We start from the raw sequence: 22,282 nt of genomic DNA on the forward strand, positions 1-22,282 counted from the left end.
GGGCGGGAGATGGAATGATGGTCAAAGATAAAAGTCAAAAGTAAAGTCAAAATAAAACATAATAAAAATTAAGTTTGAATGACACTGAGGGGCAGTGTTTTTACAGCTAATGCCGGTTTTCCTGAGGCTGATGCCGTGCAGGTGTTTGTACACATGCATATGCACACACTCTCATTCAAATACATGCATACACACACATATGTAATAGTGCCAGACATGCACTCAAATATATACAATTGGCCTTGCTGTTATGATTCCAGTTGTCCTTGATGTCCTTTGTTTTGTGTTATTGCATTTAAGTTCGCTGTTTTCTTTTGCCTTTTTCTTTTTTCTCTCTAGTTCATTTTATTGGTTGTTGGTGCATTGGGGGGTTACTGTGGGAGGGGTCTCGAAAGTTTGAGGGACAGCTATTAGGGAACTGTCGGGGGATCTTGGAGGCTTTGGGTCCCCGTTTTTTTGGGCCTGGTGGGAGATCTGCCGACGTGCCCTTGAGCAGGGCGTTGACCCTGGATGCTTCTGTGTGTCGCTCTGAATGGGAGTCTGTTGGATGACTGGTGTGGTGTAGTTGTTGAGCGGCTTCACTGCAGGTATGTTGTATGTTTTGGATATTCAATCAAATATTTTTATGAAATTCCAATGATTATTATTTATTTTTTACTACGTTTGGATCCTGCAAGGATCTTCGTCAGGTTAGGGTCTAAATTATTGTTTGTTTATTAATAAAAAGGTACGTGGTAGAGCTTATGAGTGTGCAACCATTGTTTCCTTACCTTGAAAGCAGTCTATGAACAAGGAGTGACTGCAATCTACTCTTTGGTTTTTGTTAAACTAGCCACTGTGGACCGCAGTCACTCCTGCTTTTCAAGTTAGGCAACACAAATTTAAATATAGCATTTTGCTGATCTATCCCTTTAACTGCACTGCTAAGGTGACAGTAGCTCTTGTACTATTGCCCTTAATAATAGCAATGGCATATAGTAATATTAGGTGTTGTGGTTTTGTGGGTGCTGATGGTAGCAAATGGCTTAGCATTAGCTTTTTTTGTTTCCTTATTGGTTTTGGTTTTCAACCTTGCCAAAAAAGGCAATGTCCTATGTAATGTTATGCAATTATAAGCTCCTTAACGCTGTTGTCAATGATGTTGCAAATGAAGTCAATGTACTATTTTAGTTGCTGATAAGATGGCGGAAATTGACGAGGTGTAGAGAGCACATTGACATACGGAGAGGGGCTGGGTTATCATTCTACAGCTGGAATCAAATGCACACATACACACACGCACGCACACACACATCCACTCCATTCAGACAAGACAACAGCATTTGTATTTCGACACATTTTTGCAGTCTGAAAACGACCGACTTCAGTTGAGAGATCCATTCAAACGAGCCTTTTTATGAATAGATAACAGCCATCTAGCACATTGCATTTGACCTTCTTGAACTCCTCCAGCCTCTGTGGCTCTGTTTAATTCAATTACCATACCAAACAATGCAATTGAAGTCACTGGAGACATAAACTAGATTTTGGCCCAATTGGCTTTTCCTTGCCCTGCTGACGTCAGGATTTCCCACCATGGCTTCGCTATACGAGCTTTGTCCTCTCAATATTGCTTTTATGACTTCCTTGTGTCATATGGAAATGAATAGCAGTAGATGTGATGCTCAGGTTGATAACGAACAATATGAAAAGCAACAATGCCTGTAGTACCCTATTGTTATCTTGTTACGCATTCATTGGACATGTAAGACAAACAATGTTCGATTTCCTTTTGGCATGGGCCTCAATCATAACCAGAATCATAATTGCTTGCTGTTTCCCTCTCTCTTTGTTTCTTTTTCTCTCTCTCAAGTCAGTAATGACAAGGATTAACCTCTTCAAACCAATCCACACACATCACCACAAGAGGCCAGTCCTAGACAGACAGACAGACAGACAGACAGACAGACAGACAGACAGACAGACAGACAGACAGACAGACAGACAGACAGACAGACAGACAGACAGACAGACAGACAGACAGACAGACAGACAGACAGACAGACAGACAGACAGACAGACAGACAGACAGACGTGCATGTGTGTATGACCTACTCTCAATACTTATTTTCCACCATAATTGGCAAATAAATTCATTAGAAATCCTACAATGTGATTTCCTGGATTTTTTTTCTCTCATTTTGTCTGTCATAGTTGAAGTGTACCTATGATGAAAATTACAGGCCTCTCTAATCTTTTAAAGTGGGAGAACTTGCACAATTGGTGGCTGACTAAATACTGTTTTGCCCCATTGTATATTAAAGTCAGCCTTCCATGAAAGTACCACAACTTGTTTCCTTTAGTATTAGTATTTCAGTGCCCGAAAACTTGAGTCACACGAAATCACATCTGTGACAGTTTATGGCGTCAGTCAATCTACTTGTAAGTTTGATTATATTTCTATGTTGTTTCTTCACTCGTGTATTGCCAATCTCTGTTTATGCCTCAGAATTGTTTTGAAGCGCAAAACTGGGTGGTTGGCAATTAGCTACGTTTGGAAATAGCCCTCATTTCAAGTTATTGAGCTTTTGGCTCCGTCGCTGAGGTACAAGAATAGACCCATCGAGCCTGCCTTGAGGTCAGAGCTGACAGCTACCTGTTTGTTGCCATATCAGCCTACCTTCAATCATCCCCAAACCTGCTGTCAACCCCTCAGGTGGAGAGGCTGGCCCACAGCCAATCATGAGCATGGGTGGGTCTAACAGGAGAGTGAGAGCCACAGACACGAGAGAGAGTGAGAAAATGACCGTGTAAAGCACAGCGTTGAGATTGTAGGAGGGATTCAGAGGAACAAGATCAGCCAGAGAGAGTCTGCAGGGATTCATACAGAGAGAGAGAGACTGTGAGAGTGAAAAAGAGAGGCAGAGTGTGTGTGTGTGCTAGCGAGCCAAGGTCTTTTCGGAGCTAAACATAGCAAGGTTGGAGGCAGTGTCAGTGTACAGTAGATGTGACTCGTATTTGCCAGCGCTGTTTGAGGCCAGCAACTCTTCTCGCCATGCATATTCTACACTCGCACTGCGTCATAAGGTCAGAAATGGTCTTCTTTTTTGGACTGTCAACTTTTGTTTAGCAGATGAATTGTCTCGTGTTGGTGTTGTTGGGTGTCTGCTGTGTTGTTGTAGTTTTGGGCACAGGAATGATGGTACATAAGGAAATAGGTCATGTTGCTTGCTTTACTTCTTGAGTAAAGAAAGCATGACTTTAAGGGTTCTTTAAAGGTTCCGACAAGGCACTTGGCCCCCAAATGGTACAAATGTGTAGCCTCACCATTTAAATGTGAAATAGTTTGTTTGTTTTGTAAAAGATCCGTGCACAGTATTTTTTCCCCTTCTTTTTCACTCTCTCTCGCCTCAGCAGAAGACTTGAGCTGTGAAGCTCTGAAGGGCATTTTTTTGATAGAGCACAACAGAAAGCGTTAAGAGGGGACTGGACACTAGGCTAGCCACTTCTGAGGGCTCCGCTAAAGTGATAAGCTCCTCAGTCTCTGTCTGCTTGACTGTGATGATGGAGGTTGTGTATTTCTGAATGGATTACCTGAGAAGTGATGTTGATAATGGAGGCTTGGAAGCTGGCAGTGGCATCCCTAGAGTAAGTCTATTGACTTTTTTTTGTGTTCTTTTTTTTGCCTTTATTTAACTAGGCAAGTCAGTTAAGAACAAATTCTTATTTTCAATTATGGTATAGGAACAGTGGGTTAACTGCCTTGTTCAGGGGCAGAACAACAGATGTTTACCTTGTCAGCTCAGGGATTTGATCTTGCAACCTTTTGGTTATTAGTCCAACGCTTTAACCACTAGGCTACCTGCCTCCCCGTTGGGCGCCCCGTCCCCTTCCCTAGGGAGTGGGATATGGGGGTCGTGAGTAGGTGCGTGTGTGCGTAGCAGATGTGAAGACCCTGGTTGGGGAAACAGGGATGGAACTTTTTCTGTCTCTGTGTGTATGTATCAGGATACTAAGTGGTGTTGTTCTGTGTGTGTGTGTGTGTGTGTGTGTGTGTGTGTGTGTGTGTGTGTGTGTGTGTGTGTGTGTGTGTGTGTGTGTGTGTGTGTGTGTGTGTGTGTGTGTGTGTGTGTGTGTGTGTGTGTGTGTGTGTGTGTGTGTGTGTGTGTGTGTGTGTGTGTGTGTGAGTGTGAGAGTGTGAGAGTGTGTGAGTGAGTGCTGTGCATGCTTGTGTAGTCGTGCGACACAGGCAGCATCAGAAGGCCACAGGGTGGGAGGCTGTACTGTCAGTGGGTTGACAATTTGATGGCTATCACCCAGGGCATCGGCATATCTGATGGCTTTTGATGAGGAAGCCAGAGCTGGGAGTGACATTTACCGTTGGCTATTACCCAATGACAATGCTATACTTGCTGCATTGTTGTTACAGCTGGACATGTTCTATCGGTTCATCCCATAGTGGCACTCGATGGTTGATATATACATACTAGATGACTGATAGGGGGCGCCTTGTTGAAGCCACCATCTTGGTACTCTCCCACCATTGTAAAAAAGTATTTTGTATGCTATAGAAATGCCTTTATTAATGTCTACAAACATTTCTGATAGGATTATACTATTACAGACACGTTCGTACATACTTTGAAATTGTATTATGTCAGCTAGACATACAAATAAAAACAATGCAGAGTTTTTTTTGAAGTAAGAAGAATTTGCTAAATAAACTAAAGGAAAAATAGTAACACAAAACAACAATGCCGAGGCTATATACAAGGAGGGGTCAATGTGCAGTGGTACTGGTTACATGTAGGTAGGGATAAAGAGAATATGTAAGCATAGATAATAAACAGAGAGTAGCAGCAGCGTATGTGAAGAGTGTGAAGGAATGTCAATATGTGTGTGTGTGTGTGTGTGTGTGTGTGTGTGTGTGTGTGTGTGTGTGTGTGTGTGTGTGTGTGTGTGTGTGTGTGTGTGTGTGTGTGTGTGTGTGTGTGTGTGTGTGTGTGTGTGTGTGTGTGTGTGTGTGTGTGTGTGTGTGTGTGTGTGTGTGTGTGTGTGTGTGTTTTGGAGTGTCTGTGTAGTATGTGTGAGTGTGGGGTTAGAGTCCTGTGAGTGTACATCGAGACTGTGCAAGAGAGTCAGTGCAAAACATTTTAATAGATAAGAATAAAATAAAGGGGGGGGTCGATGTAAATAGTTCGGTGGGTGGCCATTTGATTAACTGTTCAACAGTTTAATTGCTTGGGGGTAGAAGCTGTTAAGGAGCCTTTTGGTCCCAGACTTGGCGCTCCGGTACCGCTTGCCGTGTGGTAGCAGAAAGAACAGTCTATGACTTGGGTGGATGGAGTCTGGTATTGAGGTCCTGGATGGCAGGAAGCTCGGCCCCAGTGATGTACTGGGCCGTACCCACTACCCTCTGTAGCATCTTGTGGTCGGATGCCGAGCAGTTGCCATACTAAGCGGTGATGCAACCAGACAGGATGTTCTCGATGGTACAGCTGTAGAACTTTTTGAGGATCTGAGATCCCATGCCAAATCTTTTCAGCCTCCTGAGGGGAAATAGTCATTGTCGAGCCCTCTTTATGATTGTCTTGGTGTGTTTGGACCATGATAGTTCGTTGGTGATGTGGACTCCAAGGAACTTGAAGCTCTCGACCTGCTCCACTACAGCCCTGATGATGTGAATGGCTGCATACTCGACCCTCCTTTTCCTGTAGTCCACGATTAGCTCCTTTGTCTTAACCACGTTGAGGGAGAGGTTGTTGTCCTGGCACCACACTGCCAAGTGTCCTCCCTATAGGCGGTCTCATCATTGTCGGTGATCAGGCCTACCACCATTGTGCGTGGCTACGCAGTCGTGGGTGAACGGGGAGTACAGGAGGGGACTAAGTATGCACCAGTCAGGGGCCCACGTGGTGAGGGTCGGCGTGGCAAATGTGTAGCTCTGTCAGGTTGGATGGGGAGCGTCACTGCACAGCTATTTTCAGGTCTCTCCAGAGATGTTTGATCGGGTTCAAGTCCAGCCTCTGGCTGGGCCACTCAAGGACATTCAGAGACTTGTCCCGAAGCCACTGCTGCGTTGTCTTGGCTGTGTGCTTAGAGTCGTTGTCCTGTTGGAAGGTGAACCTTTTCCCAAGTGTGAGGTCCTGAGCACTCTGGAGCAGGTTTTCATCAAGGATCTCTCTGTACTTTGCTCTGTTCATCTTTCCTTCAATCCTGACTAGTCTCCCAGTCCCTGCCACTAGAAAACATCCCCACAGCATGATACTCCCACCACCATGCATGACTGTAGGAATGTTATTGGCCAGGTGATGGGAGGTGCCTGGTTTCCTCCAGACGTGACGCTTGGCATTCAGGCCAAATAGTTCAATCTTGGTATCATCAGACCAGAGAATCTTGTTTCTCATGGTCTGAGAGTCCTTTAGGTGCCTTTTGGCAAACTCCAAGCAGGCTGTCATATGCCTTTTACTGAGGAGTGGCTTCCATCTGGTCACTCTACCATAAAGGCCAGATTGGTGGAGTGCTGCAGAGATGGTTGTCCGTCTAGAAGGTTCTCCCATCTCAACAGAGGAACTCTGGTTCTTCTGTAGCTCAGTTGGTAGAGCATGGTGCTTGTAACGCCAGGGTAGTGGGTTCGATCCCCGGGACCACCCATACGTAGAATGTATGCACACATGACTGTAAGTTGCTTTGGATAAAAGCGTCTGCTAAATGGCATTTATTTATAACTCTGGAGCTTTGTCAGAGTGACCACCGGGTTCTTAGTCACCTCCCTGACCAAGGCCCTTATCCCCGACTGCTCAGTTTAGCTGGGTGGCCAGCTCTAGGAAGAGTCTTGGTGGTTCTTCCATTCAGGAATGATGGAGGCCACCAGTTTCTTGGGGACATTCAATGCTGCAGAAATGTTTTGGTACTCTTCCCCAGATCTGTGCCATGACACAAATCCTGTCTCGGAGTTCTATGGACAATTCCTTCAACCTCATGGCTTGGTTTTTGCTCTGACACTGTCAACTGTGGGACCTTATATAGAGAGGTGTGTGTCTTTCCAAATCATGTCCAATCAATTGAAGTTACCACGGGTGGACTCCAATCAAGTTGTCGAAACATCTCAAGGATGATCAATGGAATATATTTGTGTATATTTATTTATATATATATATATTTTTTTAAACATATTTGCACAACACATTTTTTGAAGGTTTTTCTTTGTCATTATGGGGTATTGTGTGTAGATTGATGAGAAAAAACGCATATTTAATTAACGAGGCTGCAATGTAACAACATGTTGAAAAAGTGAAGGGGTCTGAAAACTTTTTACCGGTCTCTCATCCTGTCATATCTAGCATGAAAGCAGTCATACATATATATTGCAGCCCTATAAACGTGTCTACTTGTTATCGTGGCCCTTTTTGGTTGAGTGTCAAATGACCTCACGCTGTTGTAAAATAAGTCACTTTATTCCTGTTTGGGTTTGCAGAGTCGCAAATCACATGCGCTTCATTACAAGTACTGAATTTAAGTTGGAAAAAAATGGATTGCCCCAATTAGCCATTTCTCTATGAAACATTTAAGGGTGTTTTTACATTTCGTCCTCTTCAAAAGAACCATCTCAGTCCTCTTTAACACTAGATCCGCCAAGACGGTCAATCTGACCGTTTTCAATTTTGGAATTTCAATAACTTCATTTCAATAAAAACCTTGAACCCAACCTGTCCCTGACTTCTCCTAAATATGTGTATTTTACACTCTAGCAGTACTTTCGGACAAATTTCATAAAAGACAACTTTCTGAGCATGTCATCCTCAAAGCGCCATGACTGCATATTTAGTAGAATAGCCGGGCCTCGAAGAGCACCAAATAGCTTGGACCCCCCTTCGTGACAATGTCATTTGTTTGCGTTTATGAAGGTGTTAGGTAACACTATAATACAAAATGTAAATACTTAAAAGAACATAACAAGGTTTATGTTACTGTAGAGTCTACAGTGTAGATGATACAGTATGACTCATGATGAAGTCTCTCCTGCTCATGGGTGTTGTTCATCCGCTGCTTGAGCAACACGTGTGCGTCGACAGCAGCCAAATCAAGCATGTTGTCAAAGGGGTCTGAAAACAACAGGCCGGCGGCGAGTTTATCCATCCTCCTGTCATCTCATACAGCCATGCCATCTGATCTGAAACATTATCCGACTCTCGCTCACCTGCTTGCCCGATACGGATCCTTTCCCAGATATGGAAAGCCGTTCACCACGAATCAGAATAATAATCATCAGAGATCTCATGATCCATTTATTCCCCGCCATCTGAGTCCGTTTTCATTCAGATCTTGTAAGCAAGGCTAACGCAGCATGTGCGTCCTTTTCGTTCTGCGCTTGCCATTGTAAGTTATGCACGCTCTCACTGTGTATCCTACTCCAAGTTTGATTAGCCTACTAGACTAATACACATGTTTGGATTCAGTGGACTGATATATAGGATACACTGTTTTGAGATTTAGGAATAATTAGAATATATGGTAGAATGGCCTGTTCTTCCTTCACAATTGGTGATTACATAATTATGATTCGCTCGCCCCCCCCCCCCCCTCTCACTCATCAAATCGGCCATTCTCTCCCATCATAATACACTTCATTTATTTAATTTTGTTTATTTAATCTTGTTGTTATATGTGTGATAGTATATAGTTTTGGTATAGTTTTGGTTCAGTTTCGAGGCAATTATCGGGGGGATTCTCAACTGGGCACATTCAACTATCGGAGAAGGAGCGGAAAAGGCCGGGGGGAAACCATTCAAATGTTATATAGACGTATTTAGGAAAAGTCTAGGACGAGGGGGACATGACTTTAAAAATGGCAGAGTAATTAAACATGTACATTTGTTTTCAGTCATTGCAATGCGTTCTGCCTTTCTAGTACTAATATACACAATCACAAATAAAGCCATTAATATTTACTGTAGGAAGGTCATAAAAAAACATGAAACAAGGCAATTTATTTAAAAAGAACAGAGTAGCATGTTTTGAGTTGTATTTATCTGTGCTTAGTTGTCAAGGCTATGGCTACGCCATGCCAATGAAATACACGTGTTCGTTTAGCAGACATCACAGGCCCTACCACAGTCAACACACATATTTTACAGTAAGAATATAATGGAATATCCCAAATGGCTATTGCTGATTGTCACCAGTAGCCTACTCACATGAGGAATACATGGAAACATGGTTATTCTAGAAAAAAAGTTATATTTTAAAACAGTGAGCATCCACGCAATTGTACAGAGTTTTGGCACAGAAAAAAATGTTAATTAGAAACCTTGGCATCTGCACTTTCAGATATGGTATAGCAATCTAAATGTCTGTCCTGCATGGACCTCTGTATGATGATATGGATGTGGCGCTATTAGGTAAGCGCCTTGCTTCTTTGTCAATGCAGGACATCAAGTCTCTTCGTTTTCTATTCGACAATTGATCTATTGTCACCCATCATTGACTATTGTAAATGTAATCTTGTCTTTAGGCCACATCTATTACTATTATTCGTATTCGTATTAGTATGTGTGTGAAATCAGTTTCGATATAGTTAAGGTGTAGTCTGAACCGGCCAGCTGGGCGGGAGACTTGTCTTACAGTCGAAAATACACTATCATCTTATTTTAGTATTTAAAGCATCTTATTTTAGTATTTTAAAGCATCTTATTTTAGTATTTACAGTCTATGCGCTTCTGGATCAATCAAGTCATTTCGTGAACCTGAGGTTAACATAATATTTTAACATAATAAATGCATTCGGTTATCAATGTATTATGGACTATTCATACAATTGAACTATAAAAAATGGTCAGAATAACCGTCATGGCCATTCTAGTAGTCATTGAATTAAGGCGCTCTCAGTTTTAAAGTGAACTTTGGCGTTAAAAAAATGTAAATAACTGAGCTCTCTTTCTATTCACACTGCCCTTGCCTCTCAATGAGGACTGCCAGTTGCCAGTTCACTACACCCATTTTGTGGCCCGAGTCCTCTTTGCATTCACATCGCTATGTTTAGAAAGGAACCACGATCTTTTTCCTACATTCACTCAATACACTCTGGATTTTTACAAAGCGCAGGATAAACCATTTAATCAGAACGTGGTATCGGACACCTAGATGTGCCTACTTACATTTTGGAAGCTAATAGATTGCATTTCGTTCAAATATGAGATGATAATTGTAATCGAATGATACCAATAATATATACGTGTTAATAGTAACAAAATAATCAACAGCAGAATAACTGCAAATTAAATAGTGCTGTAATTGAACATTTTACACCCAATGTAGACTACTGCTCCTTTAAAAGCTATCATTTATTTCATACCCTATGTTGTTATTCTCACCAAATATGTTATCTCCTCACACTATTCAAACCGCACTTTCGAATAAACAGTTTATGAAGCTCTCGTATGTATCACATATTGCAAACAAATAACTTGACTAAAAACTCCACATAAAATTTGGGATTTCTTTGCATCCTCACATTGGCAGCGGTGTAAAGTACTTAATACTTTAAAGTACCGCATAAGTAGTTGCTTTGGGTACTTTAGCATTTCCATTTTAGAAAACTTTTGCTTTTATTCCACTACATTCCTAAAGAAAATTCTGTAATTTTTTTACATTTTCCCTGACACCCAAAAGTACTCGTTACACTTTAATTACTTAGCAAGACAGGAAAACGGTCACAATTTCATTTTAATGATGGAAATTTGAATGCAGAGATACAGAGGTCCTGATGGCCATTGTCGTGCCATTCATCCGCTGCAATCAACTCATGTTTCAACATGACAATGCACGGCCCGATGTCGCTAAGATCTGTACATAATTCTGGAAGTTAAAAATGTCCCAGTTCTTCCATGGCCTGCATACTCACCAGACATGTCACACATTGAGCATGTTTTGGATGCTCTGGTCGACGTGTACGACAGTTTTCCAGTTCCCGCCAATATCCAGCAACTTCGCAAGGCCATTGAAGAGGGACAACAATCCTCAGGCCACAATCAACTGCCTGATCAACTCTATGTAAAGGAGATGTGTCGCCTTGCATGAGTCAAATGGTCCCCCCCCCCCCCCCCCCCCCCCCCCCCCGTTGACACTGACTTGTTTTCTAATCTATGCCCGTACTTTTTTTTCTTAAAGTATCTGTGACCAACATATGCATATCCTTATTCCCAACCATGTGAAATCCATAGATTATGGCCTAATGCATTTATTTCACTTGACTGATTTCCTTGTATGAACTGTAACTCTGTTAAATCGTATAAATTGTTGCATGTTGCATTTATATTTTTGTGTAGTGTATATTTTAAACCAAATACGTTTAGACGTTTACTCAAGTAGTATTTTGCGTTGAGACTTTCACTTCTACCTGAGTTATTTTCTAACGTATCTTTACTTTTACTCAAGTATGACAATTGAGTACTTTTTTCCCACCACTGTCCATTAGTGCCTAGAAGAGAGAAGATAACGAGAAGATAACGATGTGCAGATTCACCCGAAAGAAACGTGTGCTGTTTTGGATAGTGATCAAGTATGCACAGAAATTCCCAAATTTGTGTGGAGTTTTTAGTCAGGTTATTTGTTTGCAATATGTGATACATACGAGAGCTTCATAAACGGTTTATTCGATAGTGGGGTTTGAATAGTGTGAGAAGACAACATATTTGGTGGTGAGAATCACAACCTAGGGTACAAAATCATTTCTAGCTCTTAAAGGGGCAGTAGCCTACATCGGGTGTACATTTTCCAATTATAGCATTATGGAATCTGCATTTATTATCCTGTTATTTACTTTGTTACCAATAATATATACATGTTAATAGTATATTTTGATTACAATTATCATATCATTTTTTAACCACAAAATGGGTGAAGTGAACTGGCAAAAGTGTTGAGTCCTCATTCAAAGGCAAGGACAGTGTAATACAAAGACAACAGAGTTTTTTTGTAAATATTTTTTTTTAAACCACAGAGTTCACTTTAAAGAGTACTGAGATCGGTTCTGTTAAAGGGGACTATATGTGAAAACACACTTAGACTCGATTTGGTTCACTGTGGCACCGACATTACTGTAATTGAAAACAACTCAGTCGGTAATGCAACAAGAAGGTATACACACAGGGTCAGACACAGTTGGCATTTCAGCCCAATTAGAGAGTCAATGAAACAGCCACTTAAGTCCTTAGGATTTCCCTGGCAACAATGGATTGCTATTTACTGAGAACGGAGAGGGGGAGTTAGACCAGACAAACTAGTGTCCAAATTCACTTTAGTAAACTATATTATGTTTTATTAAAACATTTTTTAAAAGGAGTGGGAGTTAGCCTAGTGGTTAGAGCGTTGGGCCAGTAACTGAAAGGTTGATAGATCGAATCCTCGAGCTGAACAAAGTAAAACCTGTCATTCTACCCCTGAACAAGGCAATTAACCCACTGTTCATAGGCCATCATTGTAAATAAGAATACTTTCCCAAGTAAATAAAGGATAAATAAAATATGGTGAGATATGCTGAAGTGCTCAGGAGAGTCTGGATGGTTGCAGAGGTGGGACCCTTGGAAGTCTACTAGTGTTGACATCTGATAGATCCTACAGCATGACTTGTTAGTGCACTCTCTTCTGGGCTGTGTGCTTCCAGAGCTCCCTAAGGAGCTCACAGCCTCCTCAATTCTCCTGTTGCAGAGCTATGTTCAGATGTGTGTGTGCGCATAGGTGTGTTTTTGTATGCGTGTGAGTGTTGCCAACTGTGTACTTGTGTGTGTGTGTGTGTGCGCGTATGTGTGTTTTGGCGTCGTTGTATGTGTGTGTGTTGTTGTTGTTGTTCTTGCCTTCCCCTCTAATGTAAATTGAAGTGGCAGGGCAGCCATTTAACCGACAACAGACACTTAGCGCGAGCACTGCTACAGTCCTGCAAGACTCCCGCAGGAGAACTGTCAGGAGGAAAAATGTCCTCCACACCGCCTGTGTTTTTGAATTCCTGTGTGTCCTATTGTACGTAGACTCGAATGTCTCTCTCTCTCTCTCTCTCTCTCTCTCTCCCCCCCCCCCCGTCTCCAACTATCTTTTATTCTCTCCTTCTCTACAGGTGGATCGATGGCCCGAAAAGGAAAAGAAAGAACAGTTCATGTTCTGTGAAGAGCATGTCTGGTAGGTACAGTTACGGTAGATTTACAGCCGTTTGCACACAAGAACACTATGCTCACAATGTGGGTTTGATTGAATTCCAGCCTTAGACTCTTCAACTCCGGAAAGAAAAACTCAAACTTGCTTTGTGTTCCCAACCTGTCACCTGGGTTGTAACGGTGTGTGCTTGTGTGGAAGACCCAGAAGCCTCAGCTCATAAATCACTGCCACCTTCTTTACATTTTAGTCTGTGTTTATCACCAAAGAGAAGGGGCGGAGGCTGTCACTCTGCTCTCGTTCTTCACGGGGCAGAATGCACTGACTGACAGCTTGGAAGTTGAGGGGCGGAGGGTGAAGAGAAAGGAAAACAACTTTGAGGAATTTGCAGGACGCTACACGTCGCCTCTGCCGAGATGCCATAAAACCTCTGTGTTTGTCATCTCCTGAACACGCCCGGGCAGACAGACCAATGAGGAAGCCTGTAGGCCCCCAAAACCTAGCATGCTCTCTGGCAGCTAGACCTGAATCATGTGACCCTCCACGGTCCATCTCAGCTGGGAAACTATGACAATATGTCTGAGCCGGGCTTTGAGGGGTGGTGGTCCTTATTATCTAAGTGTTATAAGTTATGTTATTGGCACATGGCATGGAAGGAAGGAAGGAAATGCGTTTCTTAAAAAAATATTTTTGGGGAAGAAGTTGTTTGTTACCAAAACTGAGTAGAGGTTTAACGGTTGCCTAAAATAAACAATATGTCATTTTGCTTGAAATTGATTTTCTATCTAGATTAAGTGTAGTATTTTTCTATGAAGAAAGCATTGCCCCTTCCATTTTGTATTCGGTGAAAATAGATTCAAATGTGACTTTTCTTTTCTAAACAGAAATGAATGGATACGGACAGACTGGGTCAGAGAGTACAGGTCAGTTACATACATCCCTTTGGGTCGGAGCATATCAAATTGGAATTGGAATAGATGGGACAGTACATCAATTGAGATATTGGAGTAGGGGTGACTTACCCTGTCTTTCCCTGCCTTCTCCCTGTCAAGTGTCCACTCCTTCGCCTCTGTTTTTCTGCCATAAGGGGAGGGCCAGACTGAGACTAGTAAGACTGTACTCAGTGTGGGCCAGACATAAACACACACGCCAAAACACCCACACGTTTACTCCCTTTTTACTCTCTCGCTCTAGGGATAGTACACACACGTGTGCATACAGTGGTGCACCCTCACATTCGTGCACACACACACACACACACACACACACACACACACACACACACACACACACACACACACACACACACACACACACACACACACACACACACACACACACACACACACACACACACACACACACACACACACACACACACAGCAATGCAGAGAGAGGAGCCTACACAGACATTACGTCTTGGCTCCCTAAGCTGCGTCCAAGGATCTGCTATTGGCAGTGTGTGTGTTTGTGTAATGTGCAGCGTACCATTTCCTCTCTCCTCCCCTCATATCACAGCTATATATTTTATTAAACGGAGGGCCCGGAGGCCGTTTCCTGTTTCTACGCACTCCCCCACTATGTCCCAATGTTCTGTATGGAAATAGTACAGATTTACCTTTTTCCTGAGGTGGCTTGAGAAGGGGAAGACTAGAAGAGCACTGGCCTGAAGGAGGGAGGATAAAGAGAGAAAGGGAGGAGGTAGAGAGAGAGGCCGTCTGGTGGGTGTTTTTGTCTTCTACCTGAGGGCGAGGCATACTTGATTGCCTTAGAGTGTCTCTCACACTGAAGGGTGCTTGTTGGAGTCCCTCTCTGCCAATGTACCATTTCTCAAGTGAGGAGATGTATTTATGGACCTACACCTTCATTACATGCCAGGAAAAGAAAGACAGTACCGAATAGGTTAAACTCCTCACTCTCAGGCGAACACAGAGACACACACATGCATGCGCGAGTGCACACAAACACACATGGTCACACTGTCGTTTCCTCTAGTGGTTTGTATCCTGACTCTCATGTGATGGGGTCCTCAGGCCAAGATCTTAGGATAAGATCATGAGTTTGTGTTTGACTGTGTTCTATTGTATGTCTGCTTATGCCAGGGTTGGGCTCAATTCCATTTCAATGCCGATCAATTCAGAAAGCAAACCCAATTCCCAATTTTCCTCCGTGAAAATAATTGAAGGTAATTGGAATTTCCGTGAACGTTCTGAATTGTCTGAAATTGAAATGGATTTGACCCCAACCCTGTTTCATACTTTATATGTATTTGGAGATACAAGTAACTGCCAAAATAAAAGAAACACCAACATAGTGTTACTCAACCCTCTGTTACTCAATACAAACACAAGCATACAAGGCCTTTTCTCGTCCCCCCCCTTTGGCAAATCAGATTACGACTCTATACTCCTGCTTCCTCTTTACAGACAGAAGCTCAAACAGGAAGTACCCATGATGCGCTCCGTATAAAAAATGGTCAGACGAAACCGAGGCTGTGCTTGCAGGAATGCTTCGCTAGCGCTGACTGGAATATTTTCCCGGACGATTAGCGTCGACGAGTTAACCACATCAGGAAATGCATCGCTAGACATCGTCCCCACAGTGAAGGTTCGCTGCTTCCTCAATCAAAAGGTCTGGATTAACTCTGAGGTGCGCGGTAAGCTAAAGGACAGAATTACCGCTCACAGAGCAAACGCATCCAACCCCAGGGCTACGGCTGAGGACACGAACATGTACAAAAAGTCAGACTACGACCTCCGCAGAGCCGTCAAACAGGAAAAAAGACAATATTTGAACAAGGTGGAAACCTTTTATACCGGCGCCTAAGCTTGACGCATGTGACAGGGGCTACAGTACATTACAGACTACAAAGGAAGCCTGATCTGCCCAACGATGCCTCTCTACCAGATGAACTCAATGCCTTGTATGCGTGCATTAACAAAAAAAACAACACAGAGCCCTGAATGAGGGCCCCCGCTAATCCGGAGGACCGGGTGATCTCTCTCTCCGAGGCTGACGTACGTTTTTTTAATGGGTAAAGACTCGTAAGGCTGATCGAGTAGACACTATTCCAGGGAGTGTCCTCAGAGTATGCCAGACCAACTGGCAGGTATCTTCACAGACATGTTTAACCTCTCCGTCTCCCAGTCTGTAATCCCCACATGTTTCAAACTGACTACCATCATTCCTGTTCCCAAAAACTCTTAAGTCATCCTGCCACAATGACCACCACTCTGTAGCACACATCTGTGATAATGTGTGATAAGTGCTTTGAAAGGCTGGTTATGGCACACATCAACTCCATCATCCCGGACACTCTGAACCCACTCCAATTTGCATACCGCCCCAACAGATCTCAATTGCACTCCACGCTCCCAACGAGAAAAGAGGAATACCTACGTGAGGATTCTGTTCATTGACTACAGCTCAGCATTCAACACCAAAGTGCCCTCCATGCTCGGGACACTGGGACTGAACACTCCCCTCTGCGACTGGATCATGGACTTCCTGACGGGCCGACCCCAGGTGGTAAAAGTAGGCAACAACAGCTCCGCCACGTTAACCCTCAATACGGGGTCCCCCAGGGGTGTGTGCTTAGCCCCCTCCTGTACTCCCTGTTTGACACATGGCATGGCACCCTCAACATTTTTTGTCTGAATAACCCATGAAGGAAATGGGTTTCTTAAAAACAATTATGTGAGAAGTGGTTCGTTACCAAAACTGAGTCAAGGTTTAGCTGTTGCCTAAAATAAACAGCATGTCATTTTGCCTTAAATGTATTTTGAAAGACTTTATTTCATCTAAATGTATCTAGATTAAGTGTAGTATTTTTCTATGAAGAAAGCATTGCCCCTTCCATTTTGTATTCGGTGAAAATAGATTTAAATGTGACTTGTCAGAAATTGATGGATACGGACAGACTGGTTCAGAAAGTACAGTTCAGTTACATACAGCCTTTTGGGTCAGAGCATATTGAATTGGAATTTGAATAGATGGGACAGTACTTCAATTGAGATATTGGAGTAGGGGCAACTATAGTAGTGGGCGTGGGCTGCTGCAGCACTATTGAGTTTGGGCTCAGGTTCCTAAGAAAAACCACACAGACTGGCTTGGGATCAGCCTGAGACTGAGACTGGGCATCCCTACCATGCCTTACCCTGCCTTCTCCCTGTCCAGTGCATTTCAGTGTACTTACTGAAGTGTCTGGAATTGACCTCAACCCTGGTTTGTACTATATATATATACACACATACACATCTATCTATCTATATACACACACACACACACACACACACACACACACACACACACACACACACACACACACACACACACACACACACACACACACACACACACACACACACACACACACACACACACACACACACACACACACACACACACACACACGCGCGTGGACACCCCTTCAGATTAGTGGATTAGGATATTTCAGACACTTGCTAATAGGTGTATAAAATTGAGCACACAGCCATTCAATCTCCATAGATAAACATTGACAGTAGAATGGCCTTACTGAAGAGCTCAGTGACTTTCAATGTGACTCTGTCATAAGTGCTGTTCGAACGCTACCTGCCTAAAATGAAATAGTGCCTACTGTAAAGTTTGGTCGAGGAGGAATAAAAGTCTGGGGCTGTTTTGGTTCGGTCTAGGTCCCTTAGTTCCAGTAAAGGGAAATCTAACACTACAGCTTACAATGACATTGTAGGTGATTCTGTGCTTCCATTTTTGTTGCAACAGTTTGGTGAAGGCCCTTTCCCGTTTCATGCTGAAACAGGAAAGCATACTCCCTTGCACAAAGCAAGGTCCATATAGAAATTGGTTTGTCGAGATCGGTGTGGAAGAACGTGACTGGCCTGCACAGAGCCCTGACGTCAATCCCATCGAACACCTTTGGGATGAATTGGAATGCTGAATGCGAGCCAGACTTAATCGCCCAACATCAGTGCCCGACCTCACTACTGCTCTTGAGGGTGAATGGAAGCATGTCCCCGCAGCAATGTTCCAACATCTAGTGGGAAACCTTCCCAGAAGAGTGGAGGCTGTTATAGCAGCAAAGGGGGGGGGGACTCCAAATGAATGCCCGTGATTTTGGAATGAGATGTTTGACGAGCAGATGTCCACATACCTTTGGTCATTTAGTGTATTTGGCGATACAGGTAACTTCCATAATAAAGGAAACACCAGCATAGTGTTACTCAACCCACTGCTACTCACACCTCTCTTACTCACTGTTCACCCAAGAATGTGTAACGACACATGACACAAAAGTGGTCAGCCTGATCACTGATGTCGACGAGACAGGCTATAGGGAAGTTGTCAGAGACCTGTCCGTGTGGTGCTAGGACAACAACCTCTCCCTCAACATCAGTAAGACATAGGAGCTGATCGTGGACGACAGGAAACAGAGGGCTATAGTGGAGCGGGTCGAGAGCTTCAAGTTCCTCGGTGTCCACATCGCTAAGGATTTGGAATGGTCCTGTCGTGAAGAGGGAACGACAACGCCTCTTCCCCCTCAAGAGGCTGAAAAGATTTGGCATAGGCCCTCAGAAAGGTCTACAGCTGCATCATCAAGAGCATCTTGACTGGCTGCATCACAGCTTGGTTGGTATGGCAACTGCTCGGCATCCGACCACAAGACGCTACAGAGAGAATTGCGGGCGGCCCAGTGCATCACTGGGGCCGAGCTCCCTGCCATCCAAGACCTCTATACCAGGCAGTGTCAGAGGAAGGCCCAACAATTTTTCAAAGACTCCAGCCACCCAAGCCACAGACGGTTCTCTCTGCTACCGCACAGCAATTATGGAACCAACAGAACCCTGAACAGCTTCTACCGCCAAACCATAAGACTTCTAAACAAGACTGCTAAATTAGCTAATCAAGTGGCTACCCGGACTTCCTTCATTTCTCCTTTTTTTGCACAAACTCTGTTGCACTGACGCTATGCACACACACTGAACTCTACTCACAAATACAGTTGAAGTCGGAAGTTTACACACCTTAGCCAAATACATTTAAACTGAGTTTTTCACAATTCCTGACATTTAATCCTAGTAAAAACGTTTAGTACAGAACGTTTTTAGTCAAGGACTGAACTACATCAATTTAAAACTTCACACAGAGTATATACACACAATATCTAGGTCTAGTTCATAATACAGTGCCAAATACAATACAATATATTTAAAATGGCTGTCTCTTCACTGTCCCCTTTGTGCAGTAAGGTGTTCCTTTATTGTTTTTTTTATTGCTAGCTTGAGTTACCTGCGGGGTCACAGAGTTCCATGTAGCCATGGCTCTATCTAATACTGTGCGTTTCCCAGCCTCTGTTCTGGACCTGGGGACTGTGAAGAGACCTCTGGTTGCATGTCTTGTACTGATGAGTGTCCTAACTGTGCGCCAACTGCTTGGACAGACAGTTTGGTACCTGCAACAGATCAATACTTTGCACAAAGACCAATAGTGATGTAGTCAATCTCTCCTCAACTTTGATGTCGGGGGAAAACGCGGTGTTCAATGGGGTTGAGATCTGGTGACTGACACATACGTGCCCTTTAACCCCCCTATGCCCTTTTAAGACCCTTCTTTCAAAGTCACTGAGATCTCTTCTTCTAGCCATGGTAGCCAAAATAATGGGCAACAGGGCTTTTTCATACATGACCTTAAACATGATGGGTTGTTGATTGCTTAATTAACTCAGGAACCACACCTGTGTGGAAGCACTTTGTAGCCCTCATTTACTCAAGGGTTTCCGTTATTTTGGCAATTACCTGTATCTATTACACCTATCTTGAAACCTCTGAGGTCCGAATATTGACTATCTTTAAAGCATCAGTATTGCGTGGCAATAGTGTGAACTTCAGGTCTTGTCCTCATACTCACTCCTTCTCATCCCACTCTCCTTCTCCACCTCTCTCTGTGTGCTGCAGGGTACATCCCCAGCTACCTGGAGAAGGATGAACCGTGCGTGGTGTGTGGAGACAAGGCCACTGGCTACCACTACCGCTGCATCACCTGTGAGGGCTGCAAGGTGAGACACACATGGCCACATGCACACGCTACAGAGCACAACGTTTGAATGGAGACTGCACTGTTTAGGTTAGGACAAGGCCAGGAAAAACAAAGATCAGATGGGGGAAGGGTTCATCACAACATCAACCATAAATAAATAAGGATATTCACATGCATTCAATTCGGGGCAGGTGTTTTTTTGCCTGAATTTAATGCACACACACACACACACACACACACACACACACACACACACACACACACACACACACACACACACACACACACACACACACACACACACACACACACACACACACACACACACACACACACACACACACACACACACACACACACACACACACACACACACACACACACACAGCATGACAGCTTCCTCAATATCTACAGTATGTCATATCTATGTCAGTTCTGTCATCCTCACTCTAGTCCAAGGGACTCTGACTGATTGTTTTTCTTCACCCTCTCGCTCTCTCTCCCAGGGCTTCTTTCGGCGGACAATTCAGAAGAACCTCCACCCCGCCTACTCCTGTAAGTACGATGGCTGCTGCATCATCGACAAGATCACCCGCAACCAGTGCCAGCTGTGCCGCTTCAAGAAGTGCATCGCAGTGGGCATGGCCATGGACCGTGAGTGTCTCTCTCGCACTCATATGCATGCACGCACACACACCGTGTCGCGCACAATGTCATTTATCCTACACATTTACAAACATTTTACAAGTCATAAGGATGCCCTCAGTCGTGACTCCTTGATGTAACTGCAATACATTTTCTCTCTCCCTTTTTTTTCTCCTCCTTTCTCTCTCTCAGTCGTCCTGGATGACTCTAAGCGGGTGGCCAAGCGGCGTCTGATCGAGGAGAACCGGGAGAAGAGGAAGAAGGAGGAGATGGTGAAGACTCTGCAGAACCGTCCGGAGCCCACCGGCTCAGAGTGGGAGCTGATCCGCATGCTGACCGAGGCCCATCGCCATACCAATGCACAGGGCTCCCACTGGAAACAGAAACGCAAGTTCCTGGTAAGAGGATGAAGGACAGGATGGCTGAGATGTTTTAATGACAAAGACAAGCAGAGACATAACAGGTGTTGAAGCAAGCAGACATGACCAGGCCCCCCCCGGGACAAAACTCTAGTACAAATCTAAAGTAGATTTTTCTCAAAGCCTTACTTCCTTGTTAATCTCTATTTATACCTGGTTTTGCATCATAATCTGCCTTGCAATAATTGGTTACAGTAATCAAATTCAACATGTCACAACAGCTTGATTGTAGAGTTTCAATAAACTGGTTGACCAGATATGGCTAAGCTTCCAGGTGACGAACTTGACGAACACAACAGTGTTGTAGACATGAGACCACAGCTACATGTAGCTTGTCAGCGTCTGGAGTGTACAACAGGGCCTTCTCTCTCGACCTTGGGAGGAAACTCCTCCATGACTTAGACTCGATGGATTTGTACAAAAGATTGAATACGTTTCCCCATATGTCCCCGTCTGCTAAATGACTTAAATGTAATGTAATGTCCCCATATTCTATGATGAGTATTTTGTTTTTCAAAGGCCCGTTGGACATCACTGCTCATTGTCCATTTGAGCTTTACAAACGAAACACACAGAGAAATATTTGTAGCCTGTATGTTGAGAATGGCAAGTCACTGTGGACTATTGCTACGGTGCCTTCCGAAAGTATTCACATCTCTTATTCCACATTTAGTTGTGTTACAGCCCAAATTCTAATTGGATTAAATGTAACTTTTTTTCCCCCTCACCCATCTACACACAATACCCCATAATGACAAAAGAGAAAACATTTAGAAATATTTCCTAATTCATTGAACATAAAATGTAGAAATATCTCATTTACATAAGTATTCAGACCACTGAGTCAATACTTTGTAGAAGTACCTTTGGTAGCGATTACAGTTGTGAATCTTTCGGGACGGCAGGTAGCCTAGTGGTCAAAACTGTAACTCAGCTCCTGAGGAACATTCATTGTCTTCTTGGTAAGCAACTCTAGTGTAGATTTGGTCTGTGTTTTAGGTTATTTTTCTGCCGAAAGGTGAATTAATCTTCAAGTGTCTGGTGAAAAGCAGACTGAACCT

At 43.5% G+C, this 22,282-nt stretch overlaps 1 protein-coding gene across 5 annotated transcripts in view; it reads left to right on the forward strand.

Annotated features, from left to right (window-relative positions):
- LOC124039883 (thyroid hormone receptor alpha-like) overlaps nt 1-22,282 on the forward strand; it is a 207,164-nt gene that overhangs the window by 172,259 nt on the left and 12,623 nt on the right. For 2 of the 5 annotated variants that reach the window (XM_046356398.1, XM_046356399.1), the window contains exons 4-8: nt 13,091-13,152; nt 14,010-14,048; nt 20,076-20,176; nt 20,664-20,811; nt 20,995-21,200. In XM_046356398.1, the coding sequence (XP_046212354.1) occupies nt 13,091-13,152; nt 14,010-14,048; nt 20,076-20,176; nt 20,664-20,811; nt 20,995-21,200 (556 nt within the window). Of the gene's footprint in view, nt 1-2,335; nt 3,067-13,090; nt 13,153-14,009; nt 14,049-20,075; nt 20,177-20,663; nt 20,812-20,994; nt 21,201-22,282 lie in introns of those variants that run through there. The other 3 variants (XM_046356400.1, XM_046356402.1, XM_046356401.1) reach the window with 3 other exon arrangements.

Source organism: Oncorhynchus gorbuscha, linkage group LG07 (genome assembly GCF_021184085.1).
Source record: "Oncorhynchus gorbuscha isolate QuinsamMale2020 ecotype Even-year linkage group LG07, OgorEven_v1.0, whole genome shotgun sequence".
NCBI lineage: Eukaryota > Metazoa > Chordata > Actinopteri > Salmoniformes > Salmonidae > Oncorhynchus > Oncorhynchus gorbuscha.